This window comes from Oncorhynchus clarkii, chromosome 13 (assembly GCF_045791955.1).
Source record: "Oncorhynchus clarkii lewisi isolate Uvic-CL-2024 chromosome 13, UVic_Ocla_1.0, whole genome shotgun sequence".
Taxonomy (NCBI): Eukaryota; Metazoa; Chordata; class Actinopteri; order Salmoniformes; family Salmonidae; genus Oncorhynchus; species Oncorhynchus clarkii.
The window spans coordinates 22,011,550-22,032,744 of NC_092159.1; the positions used below are offsets into that span (position 1 = coordinate 22,011,550).

Here is a 21,195-nt window from a genome sequence, read left to right on the forward strand (position 1 = left end):
TTTGCCATTATCAGGTCATCCATATGGTGTGGATCTGAAGAGCTTGTGGTCTGACTCCTTGCTTGTGAGACAAACACGATTGGAAGAAATAAGACATCTCAACACAGTGTAATGCATTAGCAGTGTCCACAAGTGAAGACATTGATTGTGAATGTAGCAATATGTCCTGCAATAATATATCTGATATTGTACCAATTTATCCTGGTGTGTTTAAGTCACACTTGAAAGCACACCCATAATAGAACCACACAGGAGCGGTGACTAAATGATTGGAGTTAGATGGGGTGGAATGGTTCCAAAGGGCTTGGTTGGCGGCACGTTGCCAACAGGAAGTACCGTATATAACAACCATGGTAAACTCCTGATAGTTTATCAAGAAACTCTAAATCTGAGGTGAACGTTCTTCCTATCGGTCTGACGCAGGATCCCGAGTTAAGGTCTGTCTGAAGATGATATCTGTTTCAATTGTCCTTTCAACAAAGTGTTTTCACTTGACTCCCCTACGTAGATGTGGAAAAACAAATCTAATGAGATTTGTGAATGTTTTTGCAACAATATTGTGATTGTTTTAATGGGGTAATGTTATAAAAGGTAAATGCTCAAATATGAGCTGGAGACAGATAGGGGTGAAATTGATCATAGTCACAAGATCGTCTGATTCTATGGAGAAACAATTGATTCGGTACATGGAAGCCTGCATACTGTATCCCTCAATCTAACGTAACAAACACTGAGTTTACCCAAATCCAATACTGAACATGATCATGCTGCCGACTGTTACAATGCTACTCCACTTGTCATAATCACCTTAACGGGACACTATCATATCAGAATCTCCATTTATCAGTACAGTACAATAGTACACACATGTATGTATGTATGGTCTGTTTAGTAGAGGAGCTAACGGAAGCTCCTCCCCCTCCTCCCTCTGGTGACTTTAGGGGAGGTGTCATATCCTCTAGCCACATCCCTTCCCTTGATGCTTGGGGCCACAGATGCCAAATGCCAATAAACCGATTAGCCTCTTAGCTGTAATCAGTTTCCTTCTGCACCTCCAGTTCTGAACTGACTTTAACAGTAGCCTTTTACAAAGGACTTGGCCCCCGATCACCGACTGCTCTTCAGACGTCGCGGCGACACTGACCGTACTCTCGTTACTGTGTAGGACTTGGTCGTCTTAGCCACCCACCAGTAGGGCATATTTGAAAGATATCTTTGTGAGCATAGTCGAGAGCAGAGAGGTGTAAGAAAGGTGACAGGTTGAACGCGCAGAGATTGGGTGTGCTGTGCGTATTTCTGGCCTTTGGTGTAATCTTTAGAGAGACACCCCGAAGAGGTTATTAATTAGTGTGAAAGTCGGAGGTCTCAAATAGAGACGGACGTTTAAGATTGGTTGAACATTTTGGCCAGGTTTTTACCTCAGTGGGACAGCCTGGTGACATAAAGGTTGACTAAATAAAAATATACGTTGCCATGCATTTGCAAAACAAAACAAGTGGGCGGCGGCTAAACAGGCGATATGCCAGTCTTGTCTGACATTATGATATCATCAAAGATGGCATTTTCTTGTATCTGATGCGGTCTATGTTATTAGGAAAGCATACAGAGCTTGAGTTGGGCACAGCGGCCGGATTTCACGTGTTGACATTCGTTTCACATTGGCACAGAAGTCTGAATTGGTGTTAACCTTTAGTGTTAGTTAAACATTTTCAACTTCTGACCTCATCAGTGCAGTACTAGGGTTGCCAGATTTCCATAGGATTGCATGGCTAACTCCCCCATTAGGCAGGATAGGCTATACCGTCCTTTCACTAAAGTAGAGCTGGGACGATACCAGTATTGCAATATTTAAAAACCTGCTGTATGTAAAATATTGTGCTATAGCTTGGAAAATAAATACATGTGACTCTGGATGACACCATCCGCTCTGTCTTTTGTTTCCTTGCCAAGATACTAGATACTAACGAGTATCGCGAGACAGGTTTTGTCCCGGCCCTGCGCTCAAGCCGATCGTGACTAGGGGTACGTTGCCATGTGGGTTCCCATAAGATTGAATGTAAGACAGGATAGACTGTACTCTCCTTCACTCAAGCCAATCGTAACTGGGGGTACATTGCCAGGGATACTAGGGTTGCCAGATTCCAATAAGATAGTGAGAATAATCCCCCATAAAGCAGGATAGACTACTCTCCTTTTATTCAAGGTGATCGTAACTGGGGGTACAGTGCCAGGGATACTAGGGTTGCCAGATTTCAATAAGATAGTGAGAATAATCCCCCATAAGGCAGGATAGGCTGTACTCTCCTTTCATTCAAGCTGTTTGGACTGGGGGTACAGTCAGTACCAGAGTCGCGATGTCCCCATAGGATTGAATGGCTTACTCCTTCATAAGGCAGGATAGGCTGTACCCTCCTTTCCCTCCGTCTTCTTTGCAGAGCACAGGTCAGACTGGTACACAGCCAGTCGGCCGACACACAGCTGTGCCTTGAAGCTGTGAATTTCGGATGCAACCTTTGTGTTTTGCCGTTGCGCTGGACGGCTGACCACTTCAAAGAGCGGAACGGGACTGATTCCACTCTTCATATGTCGTTGTTGATCAATGCGTATCTAGCTATGTGATCACTTCGTAGTGTACTTTACACTGGCTCAATCGCTCTTTATCTGATCAGTGATACCGAGCTTACGGTGTTGTTTTGCTCTGACTGTGATTCCACGTAAACCATAGGCGCCCATAAAACTATTTGGCCATTGACCTCTAAGGGGTGTGTTCTTTCCATTGGTTGATTGCAAAGGAGGTGATATCAGTGCAAAGTGGTTTCTTGTGTCAATATTGATTAGGAACTTGTGTTTTTGTCCATATCTGGGGAGGCAGAACGGATTTGTCCTTGAATTAGTGTAGCAGCTCTTGGTCACACTTTACTTGATCCTTCCACTGTTATTAGCATGATATTACATAAGTGACATCATTTTATGTCAATATAACATTGTCAGGTTGCTTGCAGTGCTATTTTTATGCACACTAACAATGGCTAGGCTGGGGTGGAGTGTGTGTGGGGGGTCTCGGATGGTTGAGGGGCAGCACTTAGGGGGGCGTCTTAAAGGGCTGGTGGCCTGGTGGTTGAGCGCTTGGGCCGGTGGCTGACGGATCGCTGGTTCAGGTCCCCGTTTTTGACCTTGTGGGAGATCTGTCGACGTGCCCTTGAGCCGGGCGTTGACCCTGGTTGCTTCCGTGTGTCGCTCTGGATGGGAGTCTGTTAATTGACTAATGTGATGTAGTTGTTGAGCGGCTTCACTGCGAGTATATTGTATGTTTTTAAATATTAGATGAAAAAACAAAACAATGGCTAGGTTGGCATAGTCATGACTGTGTCAAATTAGTCAGCTAATTATGACTGCTTAGTGCTTATGGTATCTGTTGTCATGCCTTTGCAAAAACGTCAGGTTTGAGATAGATGATGTGAGGGAAACGTTACCCAACTTTACTACTACACAGGTTTTAATGAGCTTTGTGTTGCTGCACTTTTTATTGGAGACAAAGGGCCTGACACTGTGTATTCTGTACTGTAGCCTTCTTTAGCCATCTTGGCCCTAGCTTAATCTAACTTTCCATTGTCTTTCTAATACTGTGACTCAACAAATCCTAATTAATCTGCTAGGTTTGGAAGGCTAAGGAAGTCCAATTGTATTGGATGGGCTGGGCTGGTATTTTCAGGGAGCTGGCAGCCTCCGTTTTGTCCTGGCCGGCTAATGCGTTGCGTTGGGGGCGCTCACTAAACAACCCTGGTAGGAACGCGACGTGGATCGAGAGATGAAACGGGATGGGGGGGGGGGGGGGGGGGGGCGTAAAGAGAGGAAGGAAAAGAGAAGGGGGAGACGGTGAAAGTTGTGTCCCAGCCGCCCCTTGCCTGCCGCACTCGACCTGAAAGAAGGCGTCTGCGGGTGAAACATTGATGAAGGGGAGGTTAATATTTGATTTGGAGAGGACACTTGCGTGCCAGGGTAGCAACAGGGAGGGGGCACTGGGTGGATGAAGTGATGATGGTGGTGATGAAGGCTAGACTTCAGGGGTGTGCTTTTCTCTATACCAAGTTGTTACATGTCAATAAAGCATACCTGGCATATATCTGATATATTGTTTTGACACGTATCAGTTGATGTGAAATAAGCAGCCTTTGTACTCTGGGATAACTTTATTTGAACTCCGTCAATACAGACCATTAATTGGAAAACATGAACACAATGGGCATCTCTCCAGTTTGTACGTTCGCAGTTCATGTGTATACATTCATCAAGTGTATTTGCATTGAGAATTGAGGAACTATTGTGTTTGCATTATTTGACTGTGCATGTGAGGATTGTGCAGTGCTAATACACTAAAGAGTAAATCGAGAGGCACTGCTGAAAACCCAGCTTGACATCAATTCATATATAACTTTCCCTCTCAGACACCTCCTCTCTCTCCACACAAATAGCAACAGTCCACACAAACATCAACAGTCGTTTTACAATCTCAGTCTGTGTGTACAGTGTCAGTGTTGCATTCCTCTCCCTCTAGAAGGGGGTGTGGCTCAGTCTGCACCAATATTATGTGTGCAGGGAGACAACAGTCATGGCCTTAGCTGGAACGTACCATCTTACTCTGCTTCACGGGGGTGCAGGGACTAAGTGCATTCTCTTGCTAAACCAGATTATAATTGGAATTTAGTTTTATATTAAAGCCTTGCATTTTTATATGTATAGTTCTTAGGCAAAGTTAGGTATGATCTATTTGAGCTTTTATGCGTTGTTTTGGTCTCAAGCTACCTCCGACACCCCTCCTCCTCTTTCGGTGCTCCCACAGTCCAGTGTGGCCAGGTTGATATAAACAGGAGGGTAACGACAGATGGACCTCCCAGTCAGAGGATTACGTATTAATACTAAGGACAGCTCAGTCTCCTCTCACACACGTAACACACGCCCACACAGTCACAGGGACACACAGAGGAGGATACTGTTTTGGACACGCAACAGAGCATCGGTTTATTGGGACGGGCGTAGAGCTGAAGCAGGGAACAGAAGAACAAGAATAAATAGAGAAATATAACAGAAGGAGGGATGGAAGAGGGCTTCTGTCCGGTCACCATGGAGGTGTGGAGTTCCTCTGCTTCCGAGGAGGAGGAGGAGGAAGAGAAGGAGAGTGGCCACGGGAGCCAGGAGGAGGAGGAAGAGGAGGTGGAGGAGGGAGGAAAGCCACACAGCAAAGAGAGTCTGTGCAGGGAACTGATGCAAGGTGAGGGAGTAAAGGGAGGATGAGAGACGGACAGAGAGAAGAGAGGGACTGAGAGAGGAGCAAGGATCGAGGGAGCAATGGAGGAGGTTGAGAGAGAGAAGGGGGGCGGGAGAAGGGAGTTGCAGGCGATCAGGATGATTCTGCAGCCATACATCTGTCTTGTTGGCAGCGTTGCTGCGCTGTAAACGTACTGTCGAGTCTGTGCAGCTTACAGTCAAGCTAACTGAGTGATGGTATGGCTGGGAAGGTGCTTATGCATGGATTCGTTGTTGTATGAATGGTTCGTTCTGCTGTGATTTCATTCACGTACAGTAACACGTGGTTAGGTTATTGACTGGCTGCACACGTGTGTATATGAATATCCAAAAGCCTGATCTGTGTCTCTACTTTTGAGTCATTGAAGTCACACATGCCAAATGTGTAACTTCCCTCCAGTGAACACGGGCTGCCAGGTATACTGAGCTTGCAGTCCTCCTCATAGAGTGTGAAGGTCACTGTGCCACAGTGTGTGTTCCTAGCAGCAGTTTGTGTGTTTTCCGTCAGCAGCAGCGGTGTTTTCTGTGGTGTATTGTCTCTGTGCCTTTTTGAGTGTCATTGACTTTGGGCCGCAGTAGACAGACTGGCCGGAAAAGGTTTGTGTGGACTTTTTAGGACTCAATATGAAGGTCAAAAACATAAAGATACTGGCTACCCACTGGGCACAGATGTCAGTTCAACATCTAGTTTTGATTTGCCTTTTGGTTGAGTTGTTAACTAACGTGAATTCAACGTGAAATGAGAATGACGACATTTCACGTTATTGGATTTATGTTAAAGGTTGGGTGTCTAAATGCCCTTACGCTGATGACTTTTTGCAAATCCAATTCATTTTCCACGTTGATTCAATGTCATCACATAGATTTGTTTGTGGTTGGAATTGCGGGGAAAAACGTTGACTCAAGCAGTTTTTGCCCAGTGGGGATGTTCTCGTACTGTCCATTTGCCCTGATGAGAACGATGTTTCGTAAAGGTGGGATCTATCATATCATCTTAACTACATTGAATTAAGAAATTGAACCGACCACTCGTGTTTGAATTGGGTAATTGTCCATAATTGTTTCAGTGGGCATTTAATAGAATTTTCAATTCAAACCCTAAATTGGTGAAATGATAAGCTGGTCCCAACCATGCTGTTTTGTTATGGTTCTTCAATGTGGCAGGTATCATGATGATGCCCTAGATTCACATCCTAGTTAATTGTCTTCACTCAGTACCTCAAGCAATACTCCATATGCTGGGTTACAGTATAATATACACTCAGTGAGTGGCCTGTTTATTAGGTACACCCCCCCATTCACGAAAATGGTTCTCTCCTACAGACAGTGAGTCACATGGCCGTGGCTTGCTATATAAAGCAGGCATCGAGACATTCAGTTACTGTTCGATTGAATGTTAGAATGGGCAAAACGAGTGACCTAAGCCACTTTGAGCGTGGTATGATCGTCGGTGCCAGGAGCGCCGGATCCAGTATCTTGGAACACACAACTCGTCAGTCCTTATCGGGGATGGGCTATTGCAGCAGACGACCACATCGGGTTCCATTCCGTTCAGGTAAAAACAAGAAGACCTCATCCTGCCTGGTGTCAACGGTACAGGCTGGTGGTGTAATGGTGTGGGGAAGGTTTTCCTGGTGCACGTTAGGTCCGTTGATACCAATTGAGCAACATGTCCATGCCCCAAATAATTCAGGCTGTTCTGGAGGCAAAGGGGGTCCGACTCAGTACTAGATGGGTGTACCAAATAATCTGGCCACCGAGTGTATAATAGTGAAACTACTATAGTATAATACTGAGTATATGAAATAAGAATACGGCAGATTATTCATTCTACCTCAGAATATTCTAGATTGATTCTTTGCAATGTAAATCAGAAATGATTGTACCCTATCAAGCGTTTAACTTGCAGATTAAAGGGGCACACTGCTTTGACACACGGATATATAGTTGCTAAGAAGCGACCTATTTCAGCTAGAGAATGTCTTTCTTTTCAGCCTCCATTTGATCCTTTGTCTGAACGGGCTGCGTGCTGGCTGGCTGGCACCTTTTCTATCAGTGTACTGCGACACTGGCATAGATGCTGGCACAGACCCAGAAAACAAACAGACTTTTCTAGAAAATCTCTGGCTACAGATGACTCTTACACAATGGCTAAATAAAATTGGATGAATTATAATATTTCATTACACAAATACAGTACAGCTGTAATCTGTAGGCACTGCTACTCAAGGGATTTGACGCAAAGGATTTGATGATGATGTAATCCAGGCTGCCTACACCACAGACAGGCAGAAACTTTAACCTGGGTGCAGTTTATGCCACAAATGATGATTTATCATCTCCCTTGTCATCATTTAGTATTACATGGAATTAACTAGGCTAATGCTGTAATCATAAATTATGTAGCGCTAGAGGCTGGATATATTTGTCTAGGACTAATATTTCATACCAAATAGTCAATTGGGTTTTATTGTTTATAGACCCAAGTTCAATCTTGAGATTCACTGGCTCTTTACTGCCATTCTGCCTTAAAGCACTCATAGTAGGCCTCAATGACCCACTAGGCAGGACATTGGTGTGCTGGCTGTCTCTTTCTCCCTGACCCCTGCACCACACAGCTAAATGGATCAGGGCAGGAAGACGGAGGTATTGTGATGTCACGTGCAGGTACAATGGCCTGCCTTGTATTAGTAGCCTAATACCTCAGAATGGGCATTCCAAGAAGATCGGTAGAAAGGCTTATGATAATGTCTGTAGGGATGCGAGAATCAGACTGACAGAGGACAGAGTTGAGCTTGTGGGTTTGATCCCTATGGATCCCTGTTAATTCCGTAGGCTCCTATGTACTGTACAGGATCTACTCTCAACCCTCTTGGTTAGGGTACAGTCAGCTAGGAAATCCCTCAGTCAAAGAGCCCCCATGAGACCATCTGTAGCGTGCTCTTAGACGGCAAAATAGGTAGCCTTTTTTATGTATTGCACACACAGTCAACTGTACTGTACTGTGGCATGGCTTTTAAAGGGATAGTCCTGTCAGATGTCATCATTCTAGAAACATTTTCTTTCCAAAGAAATCGATCAAGCTTGGCACTGTGAAAAATAAATTAAGAAAATAAGTTGACGGCTTGATACAAATTCAGCATTAGTTCTTCTCGATAGTCCAACGCAATGTTCTGTCTGCAGTGTGTCTGTATTTAAATACCTTTTTCTTGTCTGGAAAGTAGTCCAGTCTATAATGTTTGTTTTTTTTAGCCTGATTTACAAAAAGGATAACTTGAGCTTGTAAAGATTGAGAAGCTATTGGGGAAGCTAAATGGGGATTTAGCATTAGCATAGGTATGTACTCCCAGTAAATTACCATGTAACCATCGGATTTGCAGGACGTTAGCCAGTTAGCTTGTTAGATTCACCCATAGAACAAAAGCTATTTTGATAGTAGTACAATTAGGAATTGTTACATGGATAGGGCCATTTCAATTGTAGTGACCTGATTTATAATGGGTCTTTGTCCTAGGAAGCTACTTTAATTGAAGTAGGCCTAGCCATATTAGAAAATGTGCCTTTTTGTTCTATGGAGAAATTTTAATTTCAGTCAGCCCATCCCAGTTAGTTATTGAAAACTGGACACTCTTGCTCTGCTCTACCATTGATACTTTTACTGCAATGTATTGGCACTTCTTTTGGTGCATAAGTAGCAGCTCTGTCTGTTGCAGTGGTTAAGTTGGCACTGTAGCTGCAGTTTGCTAGTGCCCGTGCCCAGTGCTGCGGGAAGCCGTTGGATCCAACTCAACCACCACCCGCTTCTGTGGACCGGTCTCAGTATCCTAGAACAAGATGTTATTTCTCTCTCACTCTTTCTTTCCCCCTTTCTCCTTTTTAATTTCATTCTCTGTTTCTCTACTTCTCTATTTCTCTCCCTATATCTCTTTTTTTCCACGCTGCAGACCCCCCACCCCCCCATCACCTCTGAACAAGGACACACACTATTTTCTTAAAGGGTTCAAAGGATTAATGACTGTAGGCATACAGTAGATCCGGCCGAGGACCATTCCATTAGATAATTGGCTCACGGATACTGTTACACAGTCACCCCGTTTTCAGCCAAATGCTGCCCCTCACTTGAATTATTTCAATCTACTGTGCAATCTCCTTGGCGCCAGCCAGGTTTTTGATCAAAGGGAGGTCTGAGTGGCTGATTTGAGCACAGGGGTATGTTACTGCATGTACCTGAGACTACGTCTGCAGGATGTATGCTGATGAAAATAAATGTCAACTTGAAAGTCCCGGCTGATTGGTCGGGATAGAAACCTATTTTTGGATTATATGGAGATGAGGCCTTGCACAGAAACCATGGGTCCCACTTCTTTAGGTCACCGGAATGGTTACTATGATGAACAAAACATCAACTGTAACTCCATGATGGCTCGGCTTCCAAACAGGATGAACACTATTCACCCACCCATCAGTTCTGTACAGGGTCGCAGTGTCCATTCACCAACCAGTAAACTAACTGACCTGTTTATAACCAGACCGCTCTAGAATCACTGCCATAGATATCCAGCCTATCTTCCTACTGGGGGTTAACTGTCCTCATTACAGTGTTCTACAGCAGCTTGTGTTGAGGTGTATATTTATATCAGAGGGGAGGAGAGAGATGGGTCTTATCCCTGTAATGAGAATCAGGCTAAGAGGATAAGCTCTGACTGACTTGGCTACGTGGTAATGTTGTGGTCAGCGCCCCGGTCTGTTGCCTTCCAACTGCTGTTGACCGTGAGTCATTCACAGAAAGAGAGGGGATAAGAGAGGACATGGTTGCGGGACAATGATGACCTGGTCCCCTGGGCAGTTAGCTTTTACCTGTCAAGAGTTGTATTTCCCGATATCGTGGTCAAATGAACTGAATTGTGTAGTCCGTGTACGCCAGAAATGATCTTAGCTCCCGTGACCAATTAAGTCTCGAACCAGAAAGTTACTGTCTCTATACTGTCCGAATAATTCACTGTCTAATGGCCCTCTCCTACTTTCCAGTGAACTATATATTAACCAGGTATTTTTATTTTCTCCCTCCATTCCCCATCTCCCCCCTACAGTGCTGTGTTCAGAGAGAGTGGGCCAGGTCACTAAGACGTACCATGACATCGAGGCTGTCACCCACCTACTGGAAGAGGTAAGTAAATATAACGGGATTGTTTTCATGCGTAAAACCCTTAATCGCCCCCCCCCAGGGACGAATGAAGTTGTATTGAATAATGTGCAACTGGGTATATTATACATTTTGAGCAAGTCACGATAGTCATCAGCCATAAGCATGTTGCTAGAATGGTAAACAAGTCTTCTGCTAGAAACTAGATCACAGAATGAACAACATCAAACCGTTTTGTCGTCTGGCAGAAAGAGCGGGACCTCGAGTTGGCGGCCCGGATCGGCCAATCACTGCTCAAGCAGAATCGGGATCTAACGGCACGGAATGAGTTAATGGACGAACAGCTGGAGATCGCTACGGAAGAGGTATGAGACCATCACTGTAGCCCTACTTTGATATATCTCACCTATTACAGACAGAATACAGTAGTACTGGAGCATATAGCATTTAGCGAGAGAAAATACACACTTATTTTGGTCCTGGAATATGAAATTTACAGTGTATGTAGTCTTTTGTTCCAGCCCGGGATTAACACAGCTGGTATCACACCTTGTATCACTTAAATCATTGCATTAATGCTAGGCATGATCAAAAGCCTGCGCACCCGGTAACTCTCGCCCAGACCAGGAATGGCGACCAATGTACATGATAGATCCTAGTTCAGTACTCTGACCCTGGTTCCTACTTCCTGGTTCCCATTCACCAGATAGCCCAGCTGCGACATGAGCTCTCCATGAGAGACGACCTGCTCCACTTGTACGCCAGCACAGAGGAGATCGAGAACGCCTCCGACTCACACGCACTGTGAGTGTGTACACACACACACACATACACTGCAGGGTACACATACACATCGTACATGCCCTCAGGCATATCAACACAACTTTGGCAGGTAAACGTAAGACTTAAATTCTGACCGCCTTCTCCCTCTCTCCTGGTTTTCAGAATGAAGAGGAACGAGTCGTCTAACTCCCTCAGTAACTTTGTCAATTATGACTTCATACAGCAGAAACTCAAAGGTCTGGAGGAGGAGAACCTCAAACTGCGCTGTGAGGTGTGGAACACTGACTACTTCCAAATACCTGAAGTCATTGAAGTGGATTGGAAACTTGTTCATGCTAATGCCATCGATGTTGTCACTCCACAGGCCAATGAACTGACGTCAGAGACCGCTAACTATGAGGAACAAGAGCAGGAGCTGATGATGGTGTGTGTGGAGGAACTCAGTGAGTATACTACAATGTACTACAGTGTAATACTATACATATTTGTTAAGGTATACGGTATTACTGTGTTCCTGAGGGAGAGGTAATTGGTGAGTGGGTGAATACAGTGAAAACAGTATGTTTCGTACTGTGTACTCATACTAACCCTCTCCATCTCGCTCCCTCCTCTTTTTCCTCTCTCTCTCGTCTTCTCTCCCTCAATCTTTTTATTCTACCTCCCTCCCCCAGCCTCTGTGAATAAGCAGGTGGTGGACCTGTCTGATGAGTTGGCCCGTAAGGTGGAGGACACTCTCCGGCAGCAGGAGGAGATCAGCTCCCTGCTCGCGCAAATAGTCGACCTGCAGGCACGCTGCAAAGCGGTGAGGGATCACAGACACAACGAGGCAAACGCATACACACACCTAAATACATACCCACACACACACACACACAAGCATGCAGTGCACGGACACAAAAACACATGGAGTTGACATGGCACTCTCATGCCTTGAGGTTCCACAAGGACAAAGAGACTCAAGACTCGCCCACACCGAATGCTTCTATAATGGAGTACATTAAATATTTACACGTGCACTTAAGTTGTTATCTACAGTATTAAGTTGGTATACAGTATCACTGATGCGATCATGGTATTAACTCTCCACTCTGTTCTTCTAGCTCACCACTGACAATGAAGAGCTGACCCAGCACCTGAGTGCCTCGCGGGAGAGCCAATCACAGCTCAAATCAGAGGTAAGACACGCCCTCAACACTCTCCCCACAATCCACAACTCATTACCCTCCAATGAGCTATCTATAACTAGTAGGATAAAGTTGCTCTTTAACACGGATCTAAGGTCGGTTTTGTTAATTGTTAATGCATTGATTTGGGGGAGGCTAAGCTGATCCTAGATCTGTCCCTCAAGGCAAGCTTGTACATAACCGCAGTAGCAGTGTGTATGTAACTGACCTCTGGCACTCCCTGGATGCAGCTAAACTACCTGCAGGACAAGTACTCTGAGTGTGAGGACATGCTACGGGAGGCCAGAGAGGACATTAAGAACCTGCGCAACAAGAGCCTGCCCAACAGCACGGTGCAGCGCTACAGCGCCCTATCAGCCGTGTTCCCCATGGACTCCCTGGCAGCGGAGATTGAGGGCACCTTCCGCAAGGGCCTGGACGTCCCCGCTCCTACCGAGTACAAGTGAGTGAGGATGTCACCGTGAAAACATAAAACACCGGTGACAGTGTGCTTTTTCCAACCTGTTAAGCTCAGTTGAATGACAATGCCGGTATGTCAGTTATGTGCCAGAGGTGAAGTTGTTACCAAGTGTGTTTGATTGATCAAAGACAGCGTGACATAACAAAGCACATCTGTTCATGAAAAATATAGAGTAAGTCAAATACAACGTTTAAAATGTTTCCAGAATTATACTACAGAAGATCGAATATACAAGCAGAAATACACTGACGTAAACATAAATGTTAGACTTACTACCGGGCACTTTGTCACCATCTCTAATCTATATGGTTTATCTATGGTTGCCAAAGGAACCACCCGTGGCGCGTGTTTGAGACTGTGAAGGTGCTGAAACAAGCGTCGAGGCTGCGCTCGCGGTGCCACTCCCCCGGCCAGGTGCCCGGCTCCAGCCCTGTGTCGCTGCGCTCCAGCTGCGCCTCCACCCCTCGTACCAGCTACTACGGCTCAGACAGCGCCAGCCTCACCTTGGAGGACAAACCACCTAGTGCCGTGTCGAGACTGGCAGAGGTGACACACACTGAGGACAACAGGTGAGACTGGCGTGTGTAAATATACACTACCGGTCAAGGGTTTTAGAACACCTACGCATTCAAGGGTTTTAGAACACCTACTCATTCAAGGGTTTTTCTTTATATTTAGTGTTTTCAACATCGTAGAATAATAGTGAAGACATCAAAACTATTCAGTAACACATATGGAATCATGTAGTAACCAAAAAATGTGTTAAACAAGTCAAATATATATTTTCTATTTGAGATTCTTCAAATAGCCACCCTTTGCCTTGATGACAGCTTTGCACACTCTTGGCGTTCTCTTAACCAGTTTCATGAGGTAGTCACCTGGAATGCATTTCAAATAATAGGTGTGCCTTCTTAAAAGTTAATTTGTGGAATTCTTTCCTTCTTAATGTGTTTGAGCCAATCAGTTGTGTTGTGACAAGGTAGGTGTGATATACATAAGATAGCGCTATTTTGGTAAAAGACCAAGTCCAAGACCAAGTCCATATTATGGCAAGAACAGCTCAAACTGCCCCTAAACAGGCAGTTAACCCACTGTTCCTAGGCCGTCATTGAAAATAAGAATTTGTTCTTAACTGACTTGCCTAGTTAAATAAAGGTCAAATAAAATAAAAAAGAAGTAAAGAGAAACGACAGTCCATCATTACTTTAAGACATGAAGGTCAGTCAATCCGGAAAATGTCAAGAACTTTGAAAGTTAATTCAAGTCCAGTCGCAAAAACCATCAAGCGCTATGATGAAACTGGCTTTCATGCGGACCGGCACAGGAATGGAAGACCCAGAGTTACCTCTGTTGCAGAGGATAAGTTCATTACAGTTACCAGCCTCAAAAATTGCAGCCCAAATAAATGCTTCAAATTTCAAGTAACAGACACCTCCCAACATCAACTGTTCAGAGGAGACTGTGTGAATCAGGCCTTCATAGTCTAATTGATGCAAAGAAACCACTACTAAAGGACACCAATACGAAGAAGAGACTTGCTTGGGCCAAGAAACACGAGCAATGGACATTAGACCAGTGGAAATTTGTCCTTTGGTCTATTGTCCAAATTGGAGATTTTTTGTTCCAACCGCCGTGTCTTTCTGAGACGCGGTGTGGGTGTACAGATGATCTCTTTATGTGTATTTCTCACCGTAAAGCATGGAGGAGGAGGTGTTATGGTGTGGGGGGTGTCACTCCCTGACCATAGAGTTTTTTATTCTCTATGTTAGTTAGGTCGGGTGTGATTAGGGTGGGTTATCTAGGGGATTTATACATCTATGTTGGCCTAGTATGGTTCCCAATCAGAGGCAGCTGTTTATCGTCATCTCTGATTGGATATCATATTTAGGCAGCCATTTCCCCTTTGTGCTTTGTGGGATCTTGACTATGGATAGTTGCCTGTTAGCACTTTTGTTAGCTTCATATTTCGTTTGAGATGTATTGTTTTGCTGTGAGTTTCACTTAGTAGTAAAAAGGTGTGGAACCCAGATCACGCTGCGCTTTGGTCCACTTATTATAACGAACTCCCTTGACAGGGGGTTCTTTCAAGTCACACTTAACCAGCATGGCTACCACTATCACGTTTCAGGTATGACCCAGATGCAGACGGTGTCGAAGAAAACAAAAGTTTATTTCTGAAACAGGGGCAGGCAAACGACAGGTCAAAGAAAGGCAGGGGTCAAAAATCCAGAGAGGGTGCAAAGGTCCAGAATGGCAGACAGTCTCAGGGTCAGGGCAGGCAAAGGTCAATAATCCAGTAAGGTACAGAACGGCAGGCAGGCTCAGGGTCAAGGCAGGCAGAATGGTCAAAACCGGGAAGGACTAGAAAACAGGAGCAAGAAACAGTCAAGAGCAGGGGAACAAACGCTGGTAGGTTTCGCAAACAAAACGAACTGGCAACAGACACAGAGAACACAGGTGTAAATACACAGGGGATAATGGGGATGATGGGCGACACCTGGAGGGGGGTGGAGACAAGCACAAAGACAGGTGAAACAGATCAGGGTGTGACAACCACTGCATTCTTCAGCGATACGCCATCCCATCTGGTTTGAGCTTAGTCCCACTATCATTTGTTTTTCAACAGCACAATGACCCAACACACCTCCAGGCTGTTTAAGGCCAATTTTACCAAGAAGGAGAGTGATGGAGTGCTGAATCAGATGACCTGGCCTCCACAATCCTCCGACCTGAACCAAATTGAGATGCTTTAGGATGAGTCTGATCGTAGAGTGAAGGAAAAAGCAGTCAACAAGTGCTCAACATATGTGGGAACTCCTTCAAGATGTGGGAACTCCTTCTCTCAACCAGGTGAAACTGGTTGAGAGAATGCCAAGAGTGTGCAAAGCTGTCATCAAGGCAAAGGGTGGCTAGTTTGAAGAATCTAAAATCTAAAATATATTTTGATTTGTTTAACACTTTTTTGTTTACTACATAATTCCATGTGTGTTATTTCATAGTTTTGATGTCTTTATTATTCTACAATGTAGAAAATAGGTGTTCTAAAACGTTTGACAGGTGGTGTACATGGGTATTTATGGGTATATGTGTGAATTACATGAACTCTCATACAGAGTCTACAGACATCAGACACACAGAGTATTTACTTTTCAAATCAAATTAATTTGTATATGTCACATGCTTCGCAGACAACAGGCGTAGACTAACAGTGAAATGCTTTTCCATAGTATATTAATGGACTGTCCTTCATACATGTTCAAACATACAGCTTCCATTTCTCTGGTCTATGTGTACTAATAACAGCAGTGCATTTGTATTCAAAACCTATTCTACCTCCTCTACTCTGAGTGTTAGTGCATCAACAGTGTAAGGTATATCATTAACCTGCCTTTATTTCTGTCTGATCTCAGTGTGAGTGGCCGTAAGCGTCTGGGTATGCCGGGCATGCCTGGAGGCCAGGACCTTGCGGCCGCGCTACGCTGTTTATCTGACCGCCAGCAGAGCCATGCCTCAGAGCGCCCCTTCTTTGAGGTGGAGCGTGAACGCAAACTCCGCGCCCTGGCCACCGCCTGTCAGGGGTGCAGCGAGGAGGGTGAGGAGGTGGGCGAGCTGGGCTCCAGTGGGTTCCTTACGCCCAACGACAGCCTGGTGTCCAGCTCGGTGGCGTCGACAAGCACCAACTACTCCAATGGCAGCTCGCTGCACTCCTCGGCCGGATCGGGGGGCTCACGCTCCTACCTACCCGATCGCCTGCAGATTGTCAAGCCCCTGGAAGGTGAGGAGGGACGGGGAGACCCTGTGTGTGTTCTTAGCTGAGATATTAGGTGTGTGGTAACTCAAATGTTAGTTTTACGGTAACTTGCCTAAGGTTTCTAGACTCAATTACAAGTGAAACTATGAATGTAGACTCTAAAAGCTGAAAATAGACACTCTTTACAATTGTTTCCTTCTTTCAATATGAAAAATATGCATGATTAGAGAAATACAGGTTATTATATAAATAAATAAATGTGTTATTCCCAACATATATCGCCCTTCCTCTCCACCCCAGGCTCAGTGACCCTGCACCACTGGCAGCAGCTGGCCAAGCCCAACCTGGGTGGTATCCTGCACCCTCGCCCGGGGGTCCTCACCAAAGACTTCCGGGAGCTGGAGATCGACCTCCAACACGTCTACAGCCTCAATGACCTTGAGGAGGATGACCCTGACCTATCACAGCTCTCCCACAACCTGGCTGCCGGAGCCCACGGCACCATGGGTAAGAAAAGAGGCCACAAAGTAGTGTTTAGTTGAGTTCAGTAGATACGGTTGATAGGGTCTCAATTGTGAGCGAAAACATTCACCCACAGTGCACACTCATTCCTCTGGTCCCTCTAGTCTGGTGTGAAAATCTGATCGTTTTCCCTTCTCTCTCCGACGGAACTCTTTAGGTCCGTCAGATTGGGTAAGGGAGAACGATCAGGCATTGACACTGGAACCTTCTATTTGGATAACATGTCTACTGTGGTCCTTATCCCCCTAAGTTCACCTGTGTGGTAGGTGTGATGTTACTAAACAGTTTGTGTCATTCCAACTCATACTGTCCGTACATTCTCCCATCCGTGTTGGGTGGCTCTGGGATTTTCCTCATCCATTGTGAGTAGTTAGGCATGTTGTTGTGTTCGTGTGTAGTTGTGTAAAGTGTGTCCATCACCCACAGTCACTCCATCCTCCGGCCCCAACCTCCCCCAGACCCCTCCCACCCACACCGTCACCACCTGTCGGCGCCACCACCCCTCCCTCCTGCTCCCCTCCTTCTCCACCAGGTAAGATCTGCGAGTCCCTCACACACACCTATTCATTGGTTACACTTTATTTTACAGTCCGGTTTCACATTTTATTTTAGGTATGATTTATTTAACCAGGAAGGCCGTTGAGATATTTGTTTAGAAGGAGACATGGCCAAGAAAGCAGCGTACAGTCAAGTGCAGAAAGTTACATGTTTTTTGTCTGGTATTTACTAAGATCGTATTTATGGTGACAATGAATACTTCCTGGAAGGTTCGTCAAAGACGTCGAAATAATAGGAAACCTGGTACTAAATGGTGTTTGAAATTAATCCAAAGGAACATAAGTAATTACCAGGTAGTGGACTGTTGAAGGCAGACTGAACTAAATCTACAATAAAATCAATTTGCATCTGAATGGAAGTGTGAAGAGACTTTTCCCTGTTTCTCCAGTTTTGGAATTTGCTTCCAGCACCATCACTAATCGGTTTTGTGTGTGCGATAGATTCTGCCTGTTATCCCCAGGTAGTGGACTGTACAATAAAGTGAAATCCATTTATTTTGAATTAATTTGCCTTTTGGTATTCATTAATTCAATCATTAATTAATTAATTAAACCAAATCCCAATGTTAGTAATGACGTGAAAAGGTATTTACGATATGACTACAAAAGACGACACCACTCTCAAAACAACAGCAGCTTTGCTGTGCTGCCCCATTTTTCTCCTCAAAAGTACCTTGCTACTTTGTGTGTGTGTATAGCAGTCCTCTCCTCCCTTACTCAATCCGTCTCCCCTTACCTCATGTCTCTCCCTTCAGTGGTAGGAAACGCTGGTCCAAGCACTTTCTCCAGCTCTAAAGTGGGCTTCCTAGGCAAAGTAAGAGCCAACAGGCATGGACAGAGTGGGAATGATGCTGGAAAATCCCATATTTATCCCCTAACTTTTCTAAAACTTGCCCCTTCTAACTCTGACCCCACCCAACCCCTAAGTAAAACTATCGATCATACCCCACACTAGAGCCTTAAACAAACACCACTACAAAGCAACGCAAATGAATGCACTCACAGCTACGACAAGACAATGCTTCAACTTTCCATGCATAAAACAAATGGATGTTCTTTTGTCTATTTAAATGACTTTGAGGTTTAGTATTAGTTTAATTGGGGCCAAATCCTAATCTAAGATAACACACACACATAACTCAAACTTTAATACACACAGGTCTCCCATTCCAACATCTTAATGCCTGCTTCTCTATTAAGGATTTGGTCCATTATCTCGAATCTACTTCGTAAACAACATGTCACACACTTGCTTGGCTTGCTAACTTGGACACCATGGCCCATGTGCTCATCTTAACAGTTCCTGATCCCTTCCAGATTATTCCAGGTAAACTGTATGAACAAACAGAAATCCTATTTTCAGTTCTCAGGCTGACTAACTAACGGACTAACACAATCTCTAACCCACCCTTACAGGCGTAATCCATCACTGGGAGCAACTACACTAACTAACCACTCTTAACTAATGGTGCACTGTTACTAATGCTGCTAAGCTTCTAGCTATGTATTTATTACATATAACAGAACTCCTGTGTCTGATTGGTATTTTTCTCTTTTCCTGTATTTACAGCCTTTGCTCTCGCAGCCTGTCCGCTTGTTGGAGCTGTGAGCATCTGAGCACCACGTCGCCCTCCTCCTCCAATCAGCAGCACTGTGTGCCGACCTATGACCCTAGCCAGGGTGGCGGCCACCACTCCACCTCTACCACAGCACCTCCACTATCACTGGGACTCCTGAGGCTGCTGGAGGAGCAGGGCATCTCTGCCTCCACCCTCCCCTACCCTTACCACCAACTGACCCCACACACACCCCACACACGCCCCACAACGGCAGAGGAAGAGCGGGTTGGAGGAACTTGCACTATGGAGGAAGAAGGGAGAAGGAACATTTTCAGCTTCAACCTGGTTGAGAAGCTGAGGCGTCTGGGACTTCACAAGGTGGCTGACCGAGGCGTGGTGGACTGAAGAGAGAACGGAGAAGAGAAAGAAGCAATCAGGCATTACAGACATCCACCTAGTGTCTGAGAAAGACTGGGAAAACTCCTTCTCCCCTTCCTCCTTAATCGTCATTGACTTAACTCCATATACTGACTATGCACCGTACCGCCATTTTGTGTTTTGTGCCCACAGCAATACATCGTAAAATGGAACCTCAGGAGAACCATAGAGCCATACGTTGAGTTTCTGTTACGTGTATAGTCACTCTTCTGTTTGTAATGGACTCATGTTTTGTAGATACTAGGTCTCCACGACAATGATCATGATCATTCTCAGGAGAGTCACCTGATCACTGGTCCGGCTGGCTTGAACACGCGCAAGGTTTTCTTTTTTTTCAATATAAAATTAAAAGATGAGGAACATCACAAAGAAAAACATGCGTTTCTTTTTTATACCTGTGTTTCGTGGGTGTCGGATGGTTTTACACGGTATGAAAGAAAGAGAAGGCTTCTCCTGGTGTTTATTTTATTTTGATTTTATTTTTGAAAGACCCCCACCACTATGCTTTTTTAATATTTTTTTTTTTTACCATTAAATACAATCACATGACCTTTTCATTACTTTGGGAAAGGTTCAAGGTATTGTTATTTAAGAACCACCAAGCTGACCACAGTTTGTCACACTTAAAACACCCCAGATGCACTGGAATTCAGTATGTCCTTTTGCATATTAGCTGCTATTAGAAAATGAAGCATTTGTGGGAATTAACCACATTCACTTTACTGTGGTAAAACTAACACTTCAATCACTCCCCATTACAGAATGGTAGAGAGATTGATACACTGACTGAACTTCCTGAAAGTTTAGGACATTATTGGCATTCGCTGAGGTATACTAATCTGCTCTTTGCCCAAAAGTCCTCATTTAGCACTCGTGGTACTGTGCAATTGCATGGCGTCACACATCACCTGCTGCAAGTCACTGTAAAATGCTTTACTTTGAAATGCTGCCAATTATGTCAGTCATTGTAAACTTGTGCATTTAGTCGTACCTCACCAAAACCATTCAGGTAGTCTACCATGCTGTATCAAAGACACCTGAAAGTGACTGTAAAAGGTCTCGGCACTAGTCTATTGTGCCGGATCTGTGTCTAACAGACCTTAAACTAAAGTGTTGTTGGGACAAATGTAATTCATGTCATCAGGAATAATGAAAGTGAGCTGAACGAAATTGTTTAGATCAAGTGATCATGGACTGCATGCTTTTTTTGGATTCTCCTTCGGGTGTCGGGACAATCAACTGTAGATAAAAGGCGTAGGATACTGCAGATCAAACGGGGAAATGATAGCAATTATGACCATTTGAATTCAGAAGAAAATGAACCAAACAGCACTACATATATTTCAGATGTTCAAATGGACTACTCTTTGCGGAATTTTTTGTTATGATCACTGAGATGCATGTCTGTATAAATTGTACCGCCTGTACATTAAAACGTACATTTGTATTTCCATCAGCCACACGTGCATGCGTGTTCTTTTTCTACTCAAAGGG

General features: G+C 44.6%; 1 protein-coding gene across 5 annotated transcripts in view; it reads left to right on the forward strand.

Moving 5' to 3' along the window:
* LOC139424604 (trafficking kinesin-binding protein 1-like) overlaps positions 1–21,157 on the forward strand; it is a 38,672-nt gene extending 17,515 nt beyond the window's left edge. The window contains exons 5-18 of one of the 5 annotated variants that reach the window (XM_071176607.1): positions 10,395–10,471; positions 10,696–10,812; positions 11,154–11,251; positions 11,393–11,501; positions 11,595–11,673; positions 11,902–12,032; positions 12,331–12,405; positions 12,645–12,856; positions 13,204–13,443; positions 16,285–16,649; positions 16,926–17,132; positions 17,574–17,679; positions 18,460–18,518; positions 19,275–21,157. In XM_071176607.1, the coding sequence (XP_071032708.1) occupies positions 10,395–10,471; positions 10,696–10,812; positions 11,154–11,251; positions 11,393–11,501; positions 11,595–11,673; positions 11,902–12,032; positions 12,331–12,405; positions 12,645–12,856; positions 13,204–13,443; positions 16,285–16,649; positions 16,926–17,132; positions 17,574–17,679; positions 18,460–18,499 (1,856 nt within the window). In that variant the 3' untranslated portion in view covers positions 18,500–18,518; positions 19,275–21,157. Of the gene's footprint in view, positions 1–4,982; positions 5,270–10,394; positions 10,472–10,695; positions 10,813–11,153; positions 11,252–11,392; positions 11,502–11,594; positions 11,674–11,901; positions 12,033–12,330; positions 12,406–12,644; positions 12,857–13,203; positions 13,444–16,284; positions 16,650–16,925; positions 17,133–17,304; positions 17,453–17,573; positions 17,680–18,459; positions 18,519–19,274 lie in introns of those variants that run through there. The other 4 variants (XM_071176606.1, XM_071176605.1, XM_071176609.1 and 1 more) reach the window with 4 other exon arrangements.
* Positions 21,158–21,195: the final 38 nt, after the last annotated feature.